Source organism: Podarcis muralis, chromosome 14 (assembly GCF_964188315.1).
Source record: "Podarcis muralis chromosome 14, rPodMur119.hap1.1, whole genome shotgun sequence".
Classification (NCBI taxonomy): Eukaryota; Metazoa; Chordata; class Lepidosauria; order Squamata; family Lacertidae; genus Podarcis; species Podarcis muralis.
The window spans coordinates 4,293,088-4,312,914 of NC_135668.1; the positions used below are offsets into that span (position 1 = coordinate 4,293,088).

Sequence of the window (19,827 nt, forward strand, 5' to 3'; positions counted from 1 at the left end):
GCAGCGGGAGAGTACTCCATGTCAGACCACCTACAGTAGTCTAGTTTTCTAGTCTTTGTTGTAAGCAGCTGTCTAGCTCAGCAAGAGCGGCTACACAGGTGCTTGCTCATACATTTTCCAAACCTTTACTGCTGCTGCTGGGTCCAAGGGCAAGAATTTGTGCCATCAAATAGCATCTACACACAGGCTAAATTGGAGGTCTGGCTAAGTTTTCAAGAGCATTGATGTCCACCATGTCTGATTCCTTGGTGAAAAATAACCCAAAGCTTCCAATTCTTTCACACAGAATATTATCAAAAAACAAGATGCACGGTATGGCTCTGATCAATAAGGCAGCTGTATTTACCCCAGTCGAAGAAGTGGAGAGGAAATTGCACAAATGCCTACAGTATGCCTCCTTGGAAAGTCTAACCAAATATTATGAGGAAGATAGAACTACTGCTGCTCTCTCTCTTTTCCTTGACACATATTGTTGAACAAAATGTGTCACATGATGCTATCCTTATGATGCCCAGCTCTCACCTCACTGACTGATGGAAGCAGGGAAGCAAAATTACTTCATGTCACGTGCAATCTTCAACAAGATGCCACAAAAAAGCAGGTCAGAAACAGCTCTGCCTCTCAAACTTCCACTTGGAGCCTAAGTCCCTAGTCTGGCTTCACACATACCCAAGCGCTGGGATGTTTAGGAACTTTTTGTCCCACATTATGAAGCCTGGCCAATAGATCAGTACCCTTGAGAGTTCAAAGCCAGGGTTGGCTGTCAAAATTTTTTTCCACTAACTAGTGTTAGAAACACAAACAACTTTGGGGAGGGGAGCCCAATGTGCATATTTCACATGGATTAGGCTCAATTTAATAGACAGAAAAAATGTATTTCAGCTTTATCTATCCATTTTTTACTCTCACACAGAAGTCCAGAAAATATCTAAGCATCATACTCGTAGAAAGCCTTTTCCTCCTTTGGCAAGACTGTCTCCAAAATCTTTAGGCTGACGACCCATTTCCTCTCTTCTCTTCTGCTGGTACTCTTTATCCATAGTGATAGCAGCCAGACCCTTCCCAACAGAACCAGTTATTCGAGACACCATGCCTGCTGCTCCGCCTATCAGACAAGTAGAAGAAAGTTATGGGGTTCCAAGACCATTCCAGAAAAAGGTTGAGAACAAGAAAGGTGCACTGTTATGGTGATCCATTGCAATTTAAATACTGGCTGAGTGTTGAGACCAAATCTTGAATGAGCCAGTAATTTTTTTACATAGTCAGCTCTTGCATGAACATTTAGGTTGTGCATGTATAATATACTGAAAATTGTGAAGTGTTCAACATACCCACGGTGTGGCCAAGCAGACTTCTTACACCAATCACAAAACCTTCAGCAAACTCTTCAGGTCCTTGAACAGCTCCCTAATGAAGGATGAATAAGACATTTGAGGGTTTTTTGTTTTGTTTTACACACCCACACCACTTCCACACTCCCATCATTTGTGGCTTTATGCAGCTCCAAAAAGATCTTTATGACAAATACTGAACTTTTGAAAGAAGTCACTTCTGACAAAAACCATGATCACTTAAATTAGCTGCATGCCTCCTAGCTGGAATATGTGTACAGAAGCTAGATGAGGAAGCATGCATACAGATGGATGCTGTGTTAATGATTTCTGCCTTGTCAAGCTCTACTGACACAACCCTCCCAAACTCATCTGCTGGCTAGGAGCAGCAGCAAAGGACTGGATTCAGTTTTACCAGGCTACACACACACACACACACACACACACACACACACACACACACAAAATATAGTTACTGGAGCCGGTATACATATTGTTCTTTTTTCCTATATTCAACACACAGGTTTTTGAAGTCGTCAGTTTACAAATCCTTTGCTACTGATCAAAATAAAAGATCAGAATGTTTCAGAAAGAAATCCAGTGAAACCAACAACCTGCAACTCCAGCGGCACAATGACATCATACCTGGAAAGGCTCATAGAAGAAAGCTTCCACACCCTCTGACAGACCTCTGATTAAGCCAAAGGGATTACCCAGGACATCTAAACCCAGCACAAGAACATACACCTGCTTCAAGAACTAAGGTAAAAAATAAAAAAACACAGAAACACAAAATAGAAATAATTAGTATTCAGCTTTTTTTAAAAAAATGGATGAGAATCTATGCATGTCAAAACAAACAATATTTAATGGTAGCTTAACAGCAGTACTATAGTGTGAGAGTGTGGGGTGGGGTGGGTAGGAGGGGGTGTTGCACGTGCGCGCTTGCACACACAATGCAAAGAGTATGTCATTGCTTAGGAACTACAATTTTACACTGCAATATTAATGCCTCCTGGGCAAAGAGAGTTGAGCTTCAGGCCTTATGAATGCATGTGGAAATGATGTGCTAAATCCAAAGTTCAGTTGGAAATACAGCGGAGAAAATTATGCAGAGGGCAAACAACTTACCTGATCTCTGTAATGCCCAATGACTTTCCACATTAATTCATCTTTTTTGTAAAACTGATACTTGATTTCAAAGAAAGCAAGCCTGAAAAGAAGCATCAAATCAGCATCTGAAGAAGGATGTTTTCCCATTGCTGAGAATGTCTAAAACTTCTAAATACTTACAGTGTATTTTCTTCTCGTACATCATTTCATCTATAGAATAACCCTGTAAAGCTGATTGGCATTATCCCAATGTAAAAAATGCAGAGCTGAAGTTAAAAGAATGCAAGCTGCCTATGGCAGCAAATTCAAGCCTGAGATGTGACTGAGCAGGTAACATCACAGCAGGTTCTCTTAGCCACTTTTATGAGTCTCCATTCATACAGCCCTCTTTCTGTGGTTACCCAATACTGTTCTAATAAGTTTCCAGAATCATGAACACAGTAGTGACAGAGTGGTTAAAAATAATTAGTACTGCAAATGCCTAACAAGAACCCAGAAAGAGAATTTAAGAGATAAACACTTGCTTCATCCACTTACTTGAATATTAGATCATCTACATCTGTAAGAGTAGCTCCAATGCTCTTCAGTAGTAGATTCACAGAATGGATCGCTATCATTTCTCCTTTGCCCTTATCAGATGCTTCCCCACCAGAGCCCAAAGAAAGGCTCAAATGCAACTAACAAGATAGAAGTGGATATGAATTAACATTTTGGGTACCCGCTTGTCACGTTTTACTAAATATATAGACATATGGAAGCGGCAAACATGTAGAAGTTTGAAAAATGCTTCAGAAAAAAAGATACTAGATCTGTGACGATGTTTGTGACAACATTTTTAAGTGATCAGTTATATTGCTAATCATTCTGTCAATCATGCTTTCTTTTCAGAAAAGAGTGTTCATAGTTACACAGTATACAAAAAATGTTTTATATTAAATTAGACCCACAGTTAATTTTCAGCTTGAACCGCCTTCTAGATATGATGAGATAAAAAGGAGGCTTTTCTATGTAAATTTAGAACATTTTGAAATAGTCTCTAAATAGTCTTTATATACATAATTGACAGATGGAAAATTGGAAATCCTCTTTATTTCTTTTGCTTATCTCTCTCTTTTTTATGATTTCTAGCCCCTGCCCTCTATTCTGGGTTAATGAGGATACAAGAAGGTGATGGATGGCTCATAGATTTGTGTGGCAAGGCGTCCCCCCTCCTCTTCGGTTCCTCCCAGTACCAAGAATAAGACGCACTGCATTTTTGGGTGAAATCAGGCCGCAACTTTAATGCCAGCAGATATAAGAGGATTGGCATTGGGTAGATCCCATCCCTTCCGGTCCACCTGCTGGAAGATCTTGCATATTGGGATCAACTGGAAAGGAGGGAGTCCCTGACCTACATCAAAGGGCAACTCCCCCACTGGATTGCACCTGGGGGCTGCTGTGGCCCCTCGCCCCTGCCCAGGCGTCCGAAAAGAAGGATCTCCCCTGGATCCCTTTAACAGGAAAGCCCATTTTAGGGAGGGGGTCAGGCAGAAGCTACAACCTCTCCTCCAACCAAAACTAGACCTATCTAATGCTTAACACACCAAAGGTGTGACAATTGCTACGAAGATGGCAAAAACCAGAGGGCTGGAGCCAATGTGCCAACTGAAAAAATTCCAGCCTGGCCCCAAATATGGCAACCAGCTATGTCATAGTGGGAGGGTGGGAGATCCCAAAAATATGGCTGGAGAACAAACCACATGCCTACGTAATATACTGGAGCCTGCCCTCTGGTGGGTCCCATGCTCGGTTGTGATTTGCTGATTAGGCAAATGGGACTTCCTTTGCTGCCTGGGAAACAGAAAATGGGACTTCCCACACTGGATCCTGGCGTGAGGGGGAATACCAGCCCCCAATGGCGCCCCACCAGAGAGGATGAGCAGACATTTCATTTTCACCTGATAAAAATAAACTGCTCTAGTCTGACTGGGAACTATTAACCCTGCTTTGACCTATCAGTTGTGGGCACTTCATTTTTGTTTGGGGGGGGGGCTGAGCCAAGTGGAGCAGAAAGGAGCAATGCACACTGGAAAGACGAATGGAAGACAAGATTGTGCTATGCACCAGTGCCTAGTCACATACTTAAGCTACAGTACTGTATCAACTTCCTGACAAGAAAGCCCCATTGACTTTTGAGTAAATAGGATTCTGCTTAGTGTCATGGGTGCTGGTCAGAAGAAAGGCCCTAAGCAGGAACATTTTAAAGATATTCCCTTTACAGGTAAAGCATGCAAGGTATTTGCAGAGTGACTAAAGAGATGCATGGCTTTGTTACAAGAATGAGTCAAAAGTATAAATAATATCGTAGTCCTAAATTAATGTGGTTTAGTGGGCAAGTTTGCACCATAGGTTAAGAAACTTAAGTAGCAGCATCAGTGAGAAACATGATTTAAGCCAGCGTTTTCTCTTCACCGATTTAAATAAATAATTAAATCCAAAAACATCACTATCACTTAAGGCAGGTTCCACATATTACTTTGAAGGAACCCAAGAGAATTTTTCTTCCATCTACTTAGCTAGTTAATGAAGAGAGAAATTAAAATTTGTCACAGATGGAAACACAGCAAGACTGCACTCAAGATGCTGTGCCGCCCTCTCCCTACTGAGCAAGCTGTGAGGCTGCAAATCTGTGAAATGAGAATGGCGATAATAAGCACAAGCTTCAATGAGGACTGCTCTGTCAGGCGGTGCCCATTGAACAGAATATTTACACTACTGTTAGTCAGCAAATGTACAAAATAACAAATATCATGGTCACGTGGCTTGAGTAAATATTGCAATACCATTTTATTCTTAACCCTACCAAGCCACAGTCCTTTCAAACATACCTTCAGAGGAGAAATATGGAAGTGCTCAAAGAAGCTGAGGGTGGATATATCAGTCAAGGATGACTCCATCAACTGTGTGTTAAGAGCATCAATATCCTTTTGTATCAACTTTGTCTGTTAAAATAGATTTTTTTTTAGTTGAAATCCTCAATTAGGTTCAGACTTGAACAATAGGCGCCACACAAGCTGATGGAACATTTTTATATTTGGGATGCCCTAAGACTCTGTCCTGTCCCCATGCTTTTCAACATCTGTATGAAACTGTTGGGAGAGATCATCAGGGGGTTTGGACTGGGTGTTCACCAATATGTGGCTGATGCCCAGCTCTACTATACGATATGATATCTTTATTGTCATTGTCCCATACAGAACAATGAAACTGAAAATCTACATAACACATTCAAAAACCCCTAAAAACTCTGAAACCCCATTTTAAAATACAATATACTATAGAGACTCCTTATGCTGCGTTTAGAACCAGAATTGCATTTGCATAGAAACTGTTTCTCAGGCAGCTAGTCCTGGTCTTTGTAACCCTATACCTTCTTCCAGAAAGCAGAAGCTGAAAGAGATCATTTCCAGGGTGTGTACTATCCTGCACTACTTCTGCAGCTTTCTTATGGCACCTGACAGCATAGATTTGATCTAAGGTGGGTAGAGGGCACCCAATTATTCTGTCCGCAGTCTTTACAACCCTGGACAGCATTGTTTTTTCCCTGGCCGTGCAGCTCCCAAACCACACACCTCTTGCTCTACCTCTTGTTTAAACCGGAACCAGTGAAGGTGGTGAATGTCCTGTGTGAGTGGTTCTGTCTGGAGGTGGTTGGGGGTGGATGGTGGCTAATGGATTGAGATTGAATCCAACAAGACGGAAGTACTGTTGTAGGGGACAGGGGGGGGCACGTGTGGGGGGTTCCCTGGTTCTGAATGGGGTAACCATGCCCCTAAAGAACCAGGTGCACAGCCTGGGAGTCATTTGGGACTCACAACAGTCCATGGAGGCGCAGGTCACTTCTGTGTCCAGGGCAGCTGACTCCACCTGGTACACAGGCTGAGACCCTACCTGCCCATGGACTGTCTCACAAGTGTGGTACATGCTCTGGTTATCTCCTGCTTGAAGTACTGCAATGTGCTCTACATGGGGCTACCTTTGAAGGTGACTCGGAAACTACTACTAATCCAGAACACAGCTGCCAGACTGGTGACTGGGAGCAGCCGCCAAGACCATATAACACCAGTCCTGAAAGACCTACATTGGCTCTCAGTACATTTCCAAGCACAATTCAAAGTGTTGGTGCTGACCTTTAAAGCTCTAAACAGCCTTGGCCCTGTATACCTGAAGGAGCATCTCCACCCCTATCATTCAGCCCAGACACTGAGATCTAGCTCCAAGGGCCTTTTGGTGGTTCCCTCACTGAGAGAAGTGAGGTTACAAGGAACCAAGGAGAGGCCCTTTGCAGTAGTCATGCCCACCCATCAGATGTCAAGGAAATAATCAAATATCTTGCTTGTAGAAGGCATCAGAAGGCAGCCATGTTTGATGCTGTATTGTGTTTTAATTTGCTGGAAGCTGCCCAGAGCGGCTGGGGTAACTCAGTCAGATGGGCAGTGTTGTGTTGTGTTGTGTTGTGTTGTGTTGTGTTGTGTTGTGTTGTGTTGTGTTGTATTGTATTGTATTGTATTGTATTGTATTGTATTGTATTGTATTGTATTGTATTGTATTGTATTGTATTATTATATTATAATTGGCTTGCCTTGATACAATCTGATCTCATTTCAAGTAACATTACCTATCACAGGAAATTACAGTATTTGTTCCAATTACCTCCTTTAAAAACTGCCTTCTAGGCATTTTTTAAAGGTTTGAAAATATTATTTCGATGAAAATTCAGCAATTGGAAGCTCAACTCTCTGCAATAATTTAAAAATTGCAGCCCTGTTCGAACATCATTATTACTATTAATATTTATTAAATTTATGGCCTGCCCGTCTGCTGGACAGCTCAGTTGGTTAGATAATGCCAGGGTTGGTGCTGATAATGCCAGGGTTGCAGGTTCAATCCCCGCAAGGGACAGCTGCATAGTCCTACACTGCAGGGGGGTGGACGAGATGATCCTCAGAATCCCTTCCAACGCTATGATTCTATGGAAGCATTCTCTATACCCTAAGGAGCCCAGGATGGCATCATGGTAAACAACAGTTAATTGTTTACTGTGACAGAACTTTCAGGACTGTTAGTCACATTATCATAGCAACAGGCCACCCATATGCCAAATCCATGACACACCAAGATCAGTTTGTAAGAACATTTTTCTGGGACAGCACTTAAAAGCCACAGGCAACTTTTGGAAATCTGATGGCTAGTAAACTCATCCCAAACTTGTTTTGTGTACTAAGACTATACACAAAACAGAGTTTCCAGAAATTGCTAAAAATATTACACAGTTGTCCAGATCTTGTTTAGTTATATTCCCCCCATGTTGCTAATTATTGTCCTGAAAATAAATAATTTTCTCTAGTTCAAATCTATGGTCAGATCTAGCATTAGTATTCTTCTGTGCTTTCACAGACTGGCATGTTTTAACAAACAGACTTTCAGCTCAACATATGAGATGTCCCAAGCAGACCGTACCCTTTGTTTTTCAGCTTCTGGGTCTGTAGATGGAGTGAAGAGTCCAATAACGGCTCCTAAGAATCCCTGATCTATTTTCAAAGCCATTTCCTGGATTAGAACCATGAAATACCTGAGGAAAAGGACAATACAAGTAACTGACAACTCAGCTTCCGTGAGGCGAACTGCCCATTTTGTGCCTAATATTTAATTTTAAAGCAGGTGAAATACTGGACCTTTTCTGCTTATGCAGCTACCGGTGATGCACCTGCAATGCCAGAGTTCCTTGAAGACTAAACAATACAGTGGTGGAAAACTTGTGGGTAATTCCACAGGCTTGTGGTTGGCTCCTCTCAACAGATTTGGCCCAAACCCACAGATGGTCCATGCCATGCCATATACCATTTCATTCAAAGTACTTTTATTGAAACCATTTCACAGTCCCAATGAAGATGGGGCTAGACTAAAATATTTTATTAAGCAATTCCAGTTTAAATAATCTGTGGGTTTGACTGTATATGCAGAAAGCTTCTACCCTCAATTAAAGCTAAATGTTTTGGGCCATTCTAGTCCTCTAGAGGAAATTTTGCATGTGGGAAATATATTTTTTGAAACATGAAATCACTCTAGTTCAGAGGTGGGGAACTAGCTGTGGCTAACTGGCCTAATCCTGGGCTCCTCCTATCGTCATGGACCTGTCAGTCACCTGGCATCACTATGACAACAGGTGATCCATTTTTCCTTTATAGCACAGCGAATCCAAGCCATGTGAGACTTGAATTTACTGCTCATCAGCTGATAGGCAGGGACTTGGAAACCAGCTTTGAGTTCCCCACTGATAATTTTGTAGCACAGAGGGTCCCAACAGGCTTGCTCTCACCGCCAATCAGCTAACCAGTAGTGACAGCAAACCTCCACTGCCAATAAACAATAGGAAGGATGATTTCAGGCTCCCAGTTTTGCATGGGCAGTTGCATCTCTTCCTGCCCGAGACCTTCAGATCTGACATCAGGTGTGAAGCAGGTGGGCACGGTTTGGGGGAAAGGGTCTTGCAGGCCAAGCTGGACCTAATTAAGACTGTGGGCCAGATGTTTCCAACCCCTGCTCTAGTTTAATATGGTCCTTTCTCCGATCCTTAAGAATTAAGAATTTATTAAGAGTAAGATTCACATGGCTTATGTTTCAAAAACCTTTAAGTATATTTTACTTACTTGAACTGCAACACTTTACTGTACTCATTAAATCTAATGATGATACTAACATCAATGAATGGCCGTGGTTCTAAGGAAAAATGAGAGGTGAAATGAATACCTGTTTAGTAAGTGGCTGATTCTTGCTGCATCTAGAATGTTAAAAATATTATTACCTGAATCCAATGCGATGGATTTTGGAGGAGCTACAGGATGAAATACAACAGGGAACATTGAACCAGGCAACTGGTTATCGACCTTCAAGGGAGTAACAAACCAATATATAAGAAGCCAATATATGATAAACATTAATCAAGACTATTATTTTAGCAGAGTACAGACAGATTTAATGTTATGTGCGGGTTATATTCCTGGCTACTGCACATATATTGTTTTTTCTTATTTTTTCAAGCTTTTAGAAAAGCTTCACTCCACTCTCTCCACACTCCACCGACTCTCCAAACACACTCTAATACACTTCCAATGGCTGATGTGATTGTCTGTCATTCTTTCCTGCTCTTCCACACCATTTTTTCTCCCCACTCTGCATTTATTTATTTTCTGACGATCCGCATGACACTGCAATCATGTAGGTCAAATCAACATAAAATGCAATCTACCTGTAATCATACAATGTCTACTCAGAAATGTGCCCCATTAAGTTCAATGGGGCTTCCTCCCAGGTAAGTGGGCACAGGATTTCACTTTCAAGCTCCTTTAGCTTAGCTACACACACAAAAGCAAAGTCAGCACCTAAAAAATCTTATCTTTGCTAAATAAAATAATAATTAAGAACTAAGATTATTGTTGCAGGGTTTCGGCTCTTAATTTTTACAAAATGTACAGAATGTTTTGTGCTTAAACGAAGTATAGTTTTAAAATTCTTGTGAATAATTAACTACTAAATGACAAATCATTTAGTGACCCACAGTCTTTCCAAGAACAACCGTGGTTCCAGAGAACCGTTATACAGTCCATGACTACCATCTTTAAGATTCCAGTTTCCTTGACCAGAGTTACTGCTATCCCTCATAACACCAAGGTTTTCTAAATAAATAAATCAATCAAAGATTTGTACCTGAAGCCAGTATAACTGGGCCCGTAAGCTTTGTTGGTGAGGTGACTGTTTGAATTCAATCTGTATGCCAGATAAGAAATCTCGCTTTATGCTACATTTGATTGGAAGGCGCATTTCCATTGGCATCTTGTTGAAGTTAACCTGAAAAACACGCATATACATTTAACCCCCGTTCTTTACAACCCCTCAATTTCACGCTGTTGGGATGGAGAGGTATTTCGTCTAGGATCCTAGATGCCTTTTTGGAATGGGCTTGGCCCAGTAAGAGCCCCTTTGAACAGCAGATTGCTTCCATACCCTTATGCAGGGAAGGGCAGAACATTATTTCAGTGGCCTTACAGACCACCAAATTGTTTGGGGTAGGCAAGGACTGTTGTCACGTTCAAGGTGCTTGGCAGCTTTCAAAACTGTCATCAGCAGGTTAGTAGCAAACATGCTAGTTCCTAAGTTGTTTCCCATTCCCCTCCCCAAGCCCAGCTGTGCAGCTTTCACCCAGGCCTGGGGCTTACACGTTCAAACTTACGGTAATAGCCTGCCTTGGCAGCAGCTGCTATTAATCTCATCCCTCTCTATCTCCTCTCTTTGGCAATAAACCCAGCTCAAGCAAAGAAATATCATGTAGTTGGACCACTAAAAACTGTTGTCAGTTGCTGCCATTTTTGCCTAGGGAGGCTAGTCAAGTGGAAGCATGGAAGACTTCCAGACTTGGCTGAGCACCAAACTCCAACTCCTCTAAGTTGCTCCTGGCAAACCTATTCAGGCAAGAACAGCAAGGGTGGGCAGCAGCCATTAGGGGCTGCCCTGAGGAGTGCAGACCACTGAGGTGACAGAGGAAATATCCCTGGATCTCCCCTGCAATCTTTCCCAGCTTCATGATCTACTTAACCCAAGCCAACATGAGGGAAGACCTGGGTGGCAGAGGAGCATGGAGGGCAGCAGCTCCCAGAGGACACTGCAGATATTCCATTAGAAGTTTCTGGAATGCCTTCTGGGTGATTAAAAAAAGATATGGCAAGAAACTTTTGTTACACACTTGACTCACCAAATGGGAAAGTGACAGTGGATGGAGCAAGACATTGGTTCAGCTACCAAGGAGCTGGGTAACACTGACAGGACAGTGGCAGCTGCCTTTCTACCTCAACAGGAGGCTCTCAAGGAGACGCCCCTTGTTTTGCCCATTAAGTCTGTTTGTCTCATGCTTTTCCCATAACTAGAGTCACTTGGCTACGCTATGCTGAACAGTGTTACATCTGCCTTTGCTTGCTTGTCCATACTGTATCCAGTGGTGGAGGAAGCCGTTACAGCACCCAGAGTGGCAGGGTGATCGACGCAATCCTTGGGGGGGGGGGGTCCAATCGCGGTGCAATCCTCCCAGTGGGGGCCGATCACAGTGCGGTGGTGCCATCCTCCCGGTAAGGCCAATCACGGCATGGCAGCGCGATCTTCCTGGCAGGGGCCGATCGCAGCGTGATGGTGGCATGATCTTCCAGGTGGGGGCAGATTGCGGCGCGACGGCGCGATCCACCGAGGGAGGATTTTGTCTCCCCCCTGGGATGGCACCCGGGGCGTACTGCTCCCCCCGCACCCCCCTTCCTACTCCCCTGACTGTATCTCCTCTATTTTGCCGTACTCAGATACCTTGTGTTTCTCTGCATACACATGCAGGATAGTTCTTAAGCATTATGGCTTCCTAGGTCTATATACAAGAAAGGCGCAATGATGCCAGTCTGCATTCTCAAAATTATCTGACAGGGATTCAGAGATCAGCTTTTTGTTGAGTTGTTCAAAGCCTCGATATTCTCCACCCATATAAGGCAACTAACATTTATGAACAGAAGACTTTTGCAAAATGTCTTATTGTGCTCAGTAGCATAAATGCAACATGTACGTGATACCGCAGCATACCTCAAAATTGTTGTCTATTTTAATCCAATCAGAAGCTTCCACACCTCGCACAGAAATATGTTTCTGATATGCCTGTTCCAAGAGGCGTATTTGCTTTTGGTTAAATGGCTTCCACCTCTGCTTTGGTTTTAATTCCCAGACAATGCCTGAACTGAAAAATAAATACATTGGTGATTAAGTTAAACCTTTACTTTTAAAAAAGTAGAAACAATCCACAGCACTGTATTTTAACTAATCCAAATTTCTTAAGCTTTACATGGTTGAAGGAGCAGTGCTTAGACAAATATTTGTTTTAGGAAAATGAGAACCGATTTTGCTCTGATTTTCAAAACAGGACTTCTGTGAATTAACAGGCAGCCAGCTATTATTTATGAACAGTACCTGGTGATTCCTATGTAAGAAATTTCCTGTTTGTTTTCGTTGTTGACTAGTGAAAGCCCAACACTGTGAAGAGCAACATTGATTTCTTGATCCGGCTGCTCCATCTCCTCTGCTTGCCGGGCTTTAGAAACCAAGGCAACGTCATCTGTGAAAAGCAGCACCCTTTGGCGTCCATCCAAGAAAGAGACCCAGTGGATCTGGGTATTGGGGTTGTAAGGAAACTGACCACACTCATCCTGGATTGGCAGGAAGGAAAAGAATTGGCTGTATAACACAAAATGAACCTACTAATGTAACACTGGGCACACTTTTGTCATTTTTAAAGCAAAATTAATTTGTATTAGCTTGTAGCAAGTGCAAGCAATGCAAACAAAATGAACACTGCTGTGTTGTGTTATGAATGGTATGTGAAATGCAAGCCTTCTACAAGCTGGGGTTGTCTACATAATTAACATTGACTTTAAAATTTCAAAGTTAAAGAAGAAACAGAATTGTCGTAATATATTGAAAGGTACCAATGATGCACAGAAAGACAGAAACAGTTGAGGGGCATTATTGATTGTTATAGAAATGGTTTCCCATGGAGTTCAGACTTGACCGATTTTTCTTTCGACACCAAATACCTTAAGAAGATCATGTTCTCCGGAGTTTTGTGCATACACCCAAGTTAATTTTCTTATTCCAGTGGGATCTGCCCAGGCAAACAGCCTCATTCCCCTTGGCTTCAGTTCCATCTCTTCCTGTAAACCACTGCATGGATAAAATAGAAACACAAGGTTAGTTATGGATGAACAAAAGTTCAACTGAATTCAGATTAAAAATATTATACATCCTATAGCAAAGCACCTCTCTCAAAAGATGGAAGAAAGCTCTTTCACATACCTCTGCTTGTATTTAAGAGAAGCCCATGGAGTATGATTTATGATCAAAGCAGGTGCCGCTCCCTCATGATAATCTGAGAAGTTAATAACTGTAGAATGATCAGACACGTTCACATCTACCAGGATCCCTGAGCTCTGTTGAAAATAAAATAAATGGATACGGTACTAAAAGCTATGGCTTGATATCCACATAGCCTAATTCAAGCTTCACCGTACCTTTTAGCGTTTATACTTCTAGCAAGTAGTTCACAGTAGCAACAAACAGCTGCTGGTCAACCAGACAACTCTGGCTCTTACAATGGGGCTCACACGAGAGTCCAGATGAGGTAACCCAAAATGAATGGAGTATGAGAGTTCTGTCTCTTCCTTTCTCAAAGCTGCTAGCAGCTTCTTGCGGGTAGTCCAAGCTGGAAGCTACACTTCTAATGCATCCAATTTTTAGCTTTACCACATTTGATCCAGCAACCAATATTATTCCTGCTCCTGGGAATAACCAGAAACCACGCAGCACCAATGGCTATAAACTTTAACCTCCCTTTTTACTAGCTAACCATAACATCATGGCTGCTTTATCCAAAGGAACCTGAGATTTACAGAACAGGCCCTGAACATGGATCTTGTAGCTTCTGGAAATTAAACTGTGTGGCTATGAAGAGTGAGGTCTTCTCAGTAATAGCATTATAGCTTCAAACAAGTTATGCAGGAAAGCCCACCAAGGTACCAATTTTAAGTCGCTTGTGAAAACATTTCTGTTCTTTTAAACGTTTAGACAGCACCAGGTGGGAGGCTCAACTACTTTTGTGATCTTTACGCATTTAGATCAGCCTTGCATTTTAAAACCTTCATGTGGTAGCCATGTGATAAGGAATTTCATGCAGGCGAGTGGCCAGGCAGAAGAGGGATAAAGTGCTAGAAATGCAGTGGGGGCTGCTAGAAGAGAGACAAAAGCTCTCTGTGCCTCCTGTCACTCCAACCCTGATCTCCAGCAGACTAGTAAAGATAGTTTCAAGCTAGTAGCTTTTGTGCGTTTATTTGCAAGTTTGGTTTATATGTCTTTTTAAAAACAAATATTGTTCATGACCATGCTTTAAAGTAAGCACAACAGGGAATAAAAAATGCCATATTCTCACCAGTTCTTCTAGACTCAACAGAGTCCCATTGTCCTGTCTGCTGAAAAAGAATGGTTTGGTCACACGGTCACAGCCAATCACTCTGATGCACAGTTTTCCAGACAAATTTTCTGGCCAGAATGGAAGACACTAGTGGGCAAAATAAAAAGTTTCTGCTTAAACTTGGCAATATGTCCAACAAAAGACATCTAAAACAGAAGTATACCAACCCTTTTAAAGGAACCATTACTGATGAGATTTGCAACCAGTGTTAGAAACTGAGATATGAAAGCTAGGAGCTAAATGGCACCTTAAACCCAGGTTATGGGCACAACAATGGAATGTCTAGGCACACTTTTTAAATAACAAAAATACAAAGCTGAAAATGAATGAACTGCAGCTAAAATATTATATTCATTTTTCACATGGTTTTTGAAATTTACTGGGAAGTCTTCTATCATCACCACTGGAGTTAGTGGAGAATTGACTGGTTATCAATTTTATTTATATTTTGCCCATATCTCAATGATGATTCTCCTTGTTCTGTTATCCCGTTTAAGATACATCTTAACTGATTTGCTATATAATATATGTTGGAGAGGCCCGATCCACCTGTTTTCTGGGGTTTACACCATCATCTTTTCTTAATTCTAGGTTTCTTATCTCCATTACAAAACTTATTAATCATACTTTACCAACCCTTTATCTGTCTCCGATATTTTAACTGGTAAGATTCTAAATAAAAAATAATTCTAGACAAAAACTTGATTTTAATTATTGCTATTCTTCCAAATCATGAAAGCTTAAATTTCTTATATTCCTCCAGCTTTTCCTTAATTTCCCTCTTTAATTTGTTACGATTCTCTTGTTCTAAATTTTCTAAAATCCTTGTTGTATTTATTCCCAAGTACTTTATTACATTTCTTAATTTTATATCTTTTTTCCTTCAAAAATTTCCCTTTTTCATCTTCATCATAGTTAAATATCATAATCTCTTATTTAGACCAATTAATTCGCAACCCTGTTGCTTCTCCAATTTTTTTTCAAATGTGCCTCTATTACCCCCCGAATATTCTTAAGTCTCTTCTCTAGTCTTCAGAGCAGCTTGAAGTGGGGAAGGAGAAAAAGGTCCTCCTTTCCTTCTACTCTGCAGTTTTAATCTGAAATCTTAGGTACAGTACTGCACCCAGAGATCAGAAACAGCTCGTGCTAATGAAATTCCATGTCACAAAATGCAATGGGAGTTTTGAACACTGTTTATAACATAAATAGATCATGATAGTTCCATGTAACAGCACAGTATTAAGACTGTCATTGACAGGAATTGTTCGCATTATTATATCAAAGAGTAAAAATTATTATTCCTGAACAGAAGAGTGAAATTCTGGTAGGTAGGATCTATTGCTCATTTATCTGTTGCCATTTTCTTATGGTCCCAGCAAGACTCCTTTTAGGTCTAGAGGCGCTAGCATTCAGATCAAATAAAAACAAAATGTGCTTCGGAAATTTTCAGTGATGTGAAAGTGAGAAGCACTGCTTTAAAAATTACCTCTGAAGATGAGAAATAACTCCATTTATTAGTAGGAAGTGAACCATCAGCTCCCACTTCTCCCACTTCCAACTCGAAAGATGTTTTGTTTGCTATGGTGTAGAATGGAGTCAAAGTAACTATCCGAGTGAGATTGAAACTGCTCATTTTAATGCTAACGCCAACCTGCAAAAATGATATTATTAAAAATACTAATATAAGCACCATACAGTGTTTAAAAAACTTTTTCCCTTCCCTGACTGCTCAACTCTTCAGGTTTAAATGAGAGGCAAGGAACAAATGTAGATTACTTATCTAAAAAGTGAAGAAGCCATGTAGTTGCTCATTTGGGTTTGAGAATAATCTGGTTATGGTGCTCAAGGGCTCAAGAGTTTAACTGCAAGGAATATCTCTCTAGCTCACTTACAGCACACAAACATAGAAACACTCCTTTGTTCCTCACAAGCACACTGTGGATGTGTAAACTGAAATTATAAAGATCAGAACGTGAAGGCTTTTGCCTGCATTTCCTAGCACATAAGTAATATAAACCAGCCTAGAGTAGGAAAGTTCACTATTGTCATGGTCTTCTACTGCCACATGGTCTATAAAGGCTTGGTTTGGGTGGTCTTTTAATCCCTGTCAACTTCCTTTCAAAGATGTAACATCACTCTCTGCTTTTGGACAGGCATCATAGTCTGTGCTATGTTCCATATATCAAACTGCACAGAGGACACCAAGGAGAGCAAGAGAAGTATCAGAAAGATGGCCTTGTGCACCCTAAATTATAATTGAAATTCAAGATGGATTTTGTGCTATGCATCTGGCATGAACAGTAATTAGTATAAGAAGTACAGAACCCAGATATTACCAGAAAATCCATAAGGTTAGCTGGGCACTTTACACATCCGTAACTTCCAACTGTATCCAGAGAGAAACTATTAGACCATGTGCTAGTGGAGATGCTTAACTGGATCTACATCAGGAGGAGAGAGAAAAACCATATTATTAGATGCCAAAATCAGAGGACACTCATCTGCTTCACAGGCTTTGTGATGATTCAATGGCTATTCCAGGGATCACAGGAAAACAAACATGCTTCATGTGCAGAGACAACTCACTTGGGAAGCCTTTCATTTCTGGCTTCCTTGTCCCCACTTGCCCCAGTCCTCCCTCTCAGCTGCAACACGTACATATCCCGTCCCCCTTCTAGATTACTCAGAACCTTGCCTCATACAGGTATCACACAGAGACAACTTTCACCTTCCCCCTTCAAAGAACCCCTTTTAATCCTCGCTGCCCTTCCAATTCAAGCAGCACTCTCTCTCTCCCTCTAATGCATAGGGGGCTACTCACTTCCTTCATATATGTGTCCCTTTTACCAGTTCTCTTGCCCCTACTCCACCCCTTGAAGAAGTCCCCTCACTCCCACTCCCTTCCAGCAGTCCCAGAATGGGTACCACACAGATCATCACTCTTGCCTGTCCTAGATTAACCTTCCTTCCTCCCTTCATTCCTCCAAATACCCCCTTTAAGCCCAGTCACTTTCACATGCCCAGCCCATAATTCCTCCAAATCAGGCCGCAGAGCGTGTCTGGGTTGCAGGCCCTCACCACCTGGGTGAAGCTGTCCCAGGGGTCATCGGCCACCAGTAGGCAATGGCCCCATGGCAGGGCCTCAGGTGCCGCCTCCTCACTGCTGCCATCTAATGCTGGCCTCTGCACCTGCTCCAGTAGCATATGCAGCTCCTCAACAGTCTCACTTTCCTTGGCACTGCTGATACCGAGGGCCACTTTCAGGGTGGGCTGCTGGAGCCCACTTCCCCTGGGCACTCACCCCAGCTCCCGCCATGATAGCAACCTGCAACCTCCCTCAGCAAGAGCAGCTGCTGCGGGTAGTAGAATTTACCAGCTCTAGCTAAGCACCCCTCTTCACCCTCTTGGCTCCATTTCCTCTTGCAGCAGCAACTCTTGCCATAGCCAGGAAAGCCAGCACCCAAGTTAAGAAGCCTACCCCTTAAAGGCCAGTATATGTGAACTTGGCATCGTACCTTATTTTTACTGAAAATGTTCCTTTTCTTGAAGGAGAACAAGATAATGTCCCTAAAATCCGCTGGGTGTTTTACATGCACATCTTCAGCACGGTACTGTAGAACACGGGAGGTTTTATTGATGATCCAGTAAGGACTGTACACAGACAGAACCATCCGGCTGCCAACTTTCCTAATGTGAATGTATATATCAACTGTTGTCCTGTCTGCAGAATTTGATGTGAAGCACACAGGAAAGAACTCTGGCAGCGAGTCACTGAGTCGAAAGTGTCCGTTCCAGTTTTTACCTTGATATTTTATCAGGACTAGTTCCATGATTTCACCACTGATTCTCGAATGGAGAACATCAGCAGTGCTCCCTTCTGGCAGTTCATGGGCCTCTGCTGTTCCCTAAAAGTAACCAGCAAAAATTATAGAATATTTTTGGGAAAATAGAGTATCTACACTCAAGGACATCTGCACATCTTTCTTATTATAAAGAAAGAAATATAAACAATATCGATCAGAAAACTGGCACAAGGACATCATAAGCCACAACCCATTTTTAACACAATTGAAAATGATGTAGAAAAGAAACAGCTTTAGGAATATTGCAATAAACACAACAGTATTCTAATCATCTCAGCGTAAGACCCCAGGAGTCTATGACAACCTTCCCCAATCTGGTGCCCTCCAGCTGTTTTGGACAATTCTCATCTGCTTCTACTGGCACAGATGTGATGGCTGGCACTAGCAGAAGTTGTAGTCCAATACATCTGGAGGGCAACAGGTGGGCAAACACTGGTCTCTGACATAGTTGCAAGTCGTGCAGTAACCTTCTTCCTCCTTCTGTTCACCCACCCAGGTCCTGCTAGAAGAAACAGTGGCAAAATTGGGGTTTTTTTTAAAAAATGAGCCAGTTATACCTCCAAGTCTTCAGAACTGCAATAATCCAACCATATGCAAAAATCATAAGGCTGTTCATCTCACAGAAAAAGACACACTTAATGAAAAGTGGTTTTAAAATTACAACAGGAAACTGGAATTAAGATTTATGAGCAAGGATTTTCAAGGCATACCAAACTTAAAATATGTTACAGAAGAAGGAAGCAACTCTATGAAGGATCAAATCATCCCTGGCATTTTCAAGTTATGTTATATCCAGTCCTGAGAAGCTATACCTCAAGCAGATATCGTAAAGAGTAGGGCAGAAGATTCCGTAAAGTGAGTGTTGGATAGAGATGGATAATGTAGGCTGGATCCCAGTTCTCCCCATGGGATGCAATGAAGTTTAACTCATCAGGCACAGCAGCAGTATTCACTATTAGAGGCAGAAAATTGACTTCAGTTGATGGACACTGTAGCATACACTTGACTTCGTTGCTCCTATGAAGCTCTTCTCTCCAGGATATGTAGGTTGTGGAAGGATTATACTGACCATCTAAGATCCCAGCTGGCTGAACAAATAGCTGACACCTAAGCACAAGCACAAGAAGGGAAGGAGGGAGAAATCAAGTCCTTGTTAAATTTTGGGGTTCTTTATTTAAAAAGTAAAACTGCTTAAGGAATCTGAAGCAAATGAAAAAAATACCTATATGAATCTAATGGAACATGGAATTCCTCTTCAGGCTTAGACACACCTATAGGCTCCAACAGTTTAACATTCTTAACAAATTTGTAAATTGTAAATGGGACAGAGAAGTGGTTCTTAATCTGAAATTAAAACACAGCAGCATATTTTACCAGTATATGTAAAAAAAGTGGTAAGCAGCATTTGATAGCATTATAAACAATAAAGGAGCCA

The 19,827-nt window shown here is 41.7% G+C and overlaps 1 protein-coding gene across 5 annotated transcripts in view; it reads right to left on the minus strand.

The window, feature by feature from the left end:
* The window catches only part of VPS13C (vacuolar protein sorting 13 homolog C), a 103,275-nt gene that overhangs the window by 10,498 nt on the left and 72,950 nt on the right, over nucleotides 1-19,827 (minus strand). For all 5 annotated transcript variants that reach the window (XM_077918825.1, XM_077918824.1, XM_077918828.1 and 2 more), the window contains 20 exons: nucleotides 19,615-19,736; nucleotides 19,205-19,499; nucleotides 18,045-18,434; nucleotides 16,866-16,970; nucleotides 16,016-16,180; nucleotides 14,488-14,616; nucleotides 13,359-13,492; nucleotides 13,100-13,226; nucleotides 12,477-12,712; nucleotides 12,096-12,246; nucleotides 10,191-10,331; nucleotides 9,289-9,370; nucleotides 9,134-9,203; nucleotides 7,944-8,055; nucleotides 5,312-5,425; nucleotides 2,982-3,121; nucleotides 2,463-2,544; nucleotides 1,977-2,090; nucleotides 1,332-1,407; nucleotides 942-1,105 (listed from right to left, as the gene is read on the minus strand). In XM_077918825.1, coding sequence (XP_077774951.1) covers nucleotides 942-1,105; nucleotides 1,332-1,407; nucleotides 1,977-2,090; nucleotides 2,463-2,544; nucleotides 2,982-3,121; nucleotides 5,312-5,425; nucleotides 7,944-8,055; nucleotides 9,134-9,203; nucleotides 9,289-9,370; nucleotides 10,191-10,331; nucleotides 12,096-12,246; nucleotides 12,477-12,712; nucleotides 13,100-13,226; nucleotides 13,359-13,492; nucleotides 14,488-14,616; nucleotides 16,016-16,180; nucleotides 16,866-16,970; nucleotides 18,045-18,434; nucleotides 19,205-19,499; nucleotides 19,615-19,736 — 2,949 coding nt within the window. The remainder of the gene's footprint in view (nucleotides 1-941; nucleotides 1,106-1,331; nucleotides 1,408-1,976; nucleotides 2,091-2,462; nucleotides 2,545-2,981; nucleotides 3,122-5,311; nucleotides 5,426-7,943; nucleotides 8,056-9,133; nucleotides 9,204-9,288; nucleotides 9,371-10,190; nucleotides 10,332-12,095; nucleotides 12,247-12,476; nucleotides 12,713-13,099; nucleotides 13,227-13,358; nucleotides 13,493-14,487; nucleotides 14,617-16,015; nucleotides 16,181-16,865; nucleotides 16,971-18,044; nucleotides 18,435-19,204; nucleotides 19,500-19,614; nucleotides 19,737-19,827) is intronic.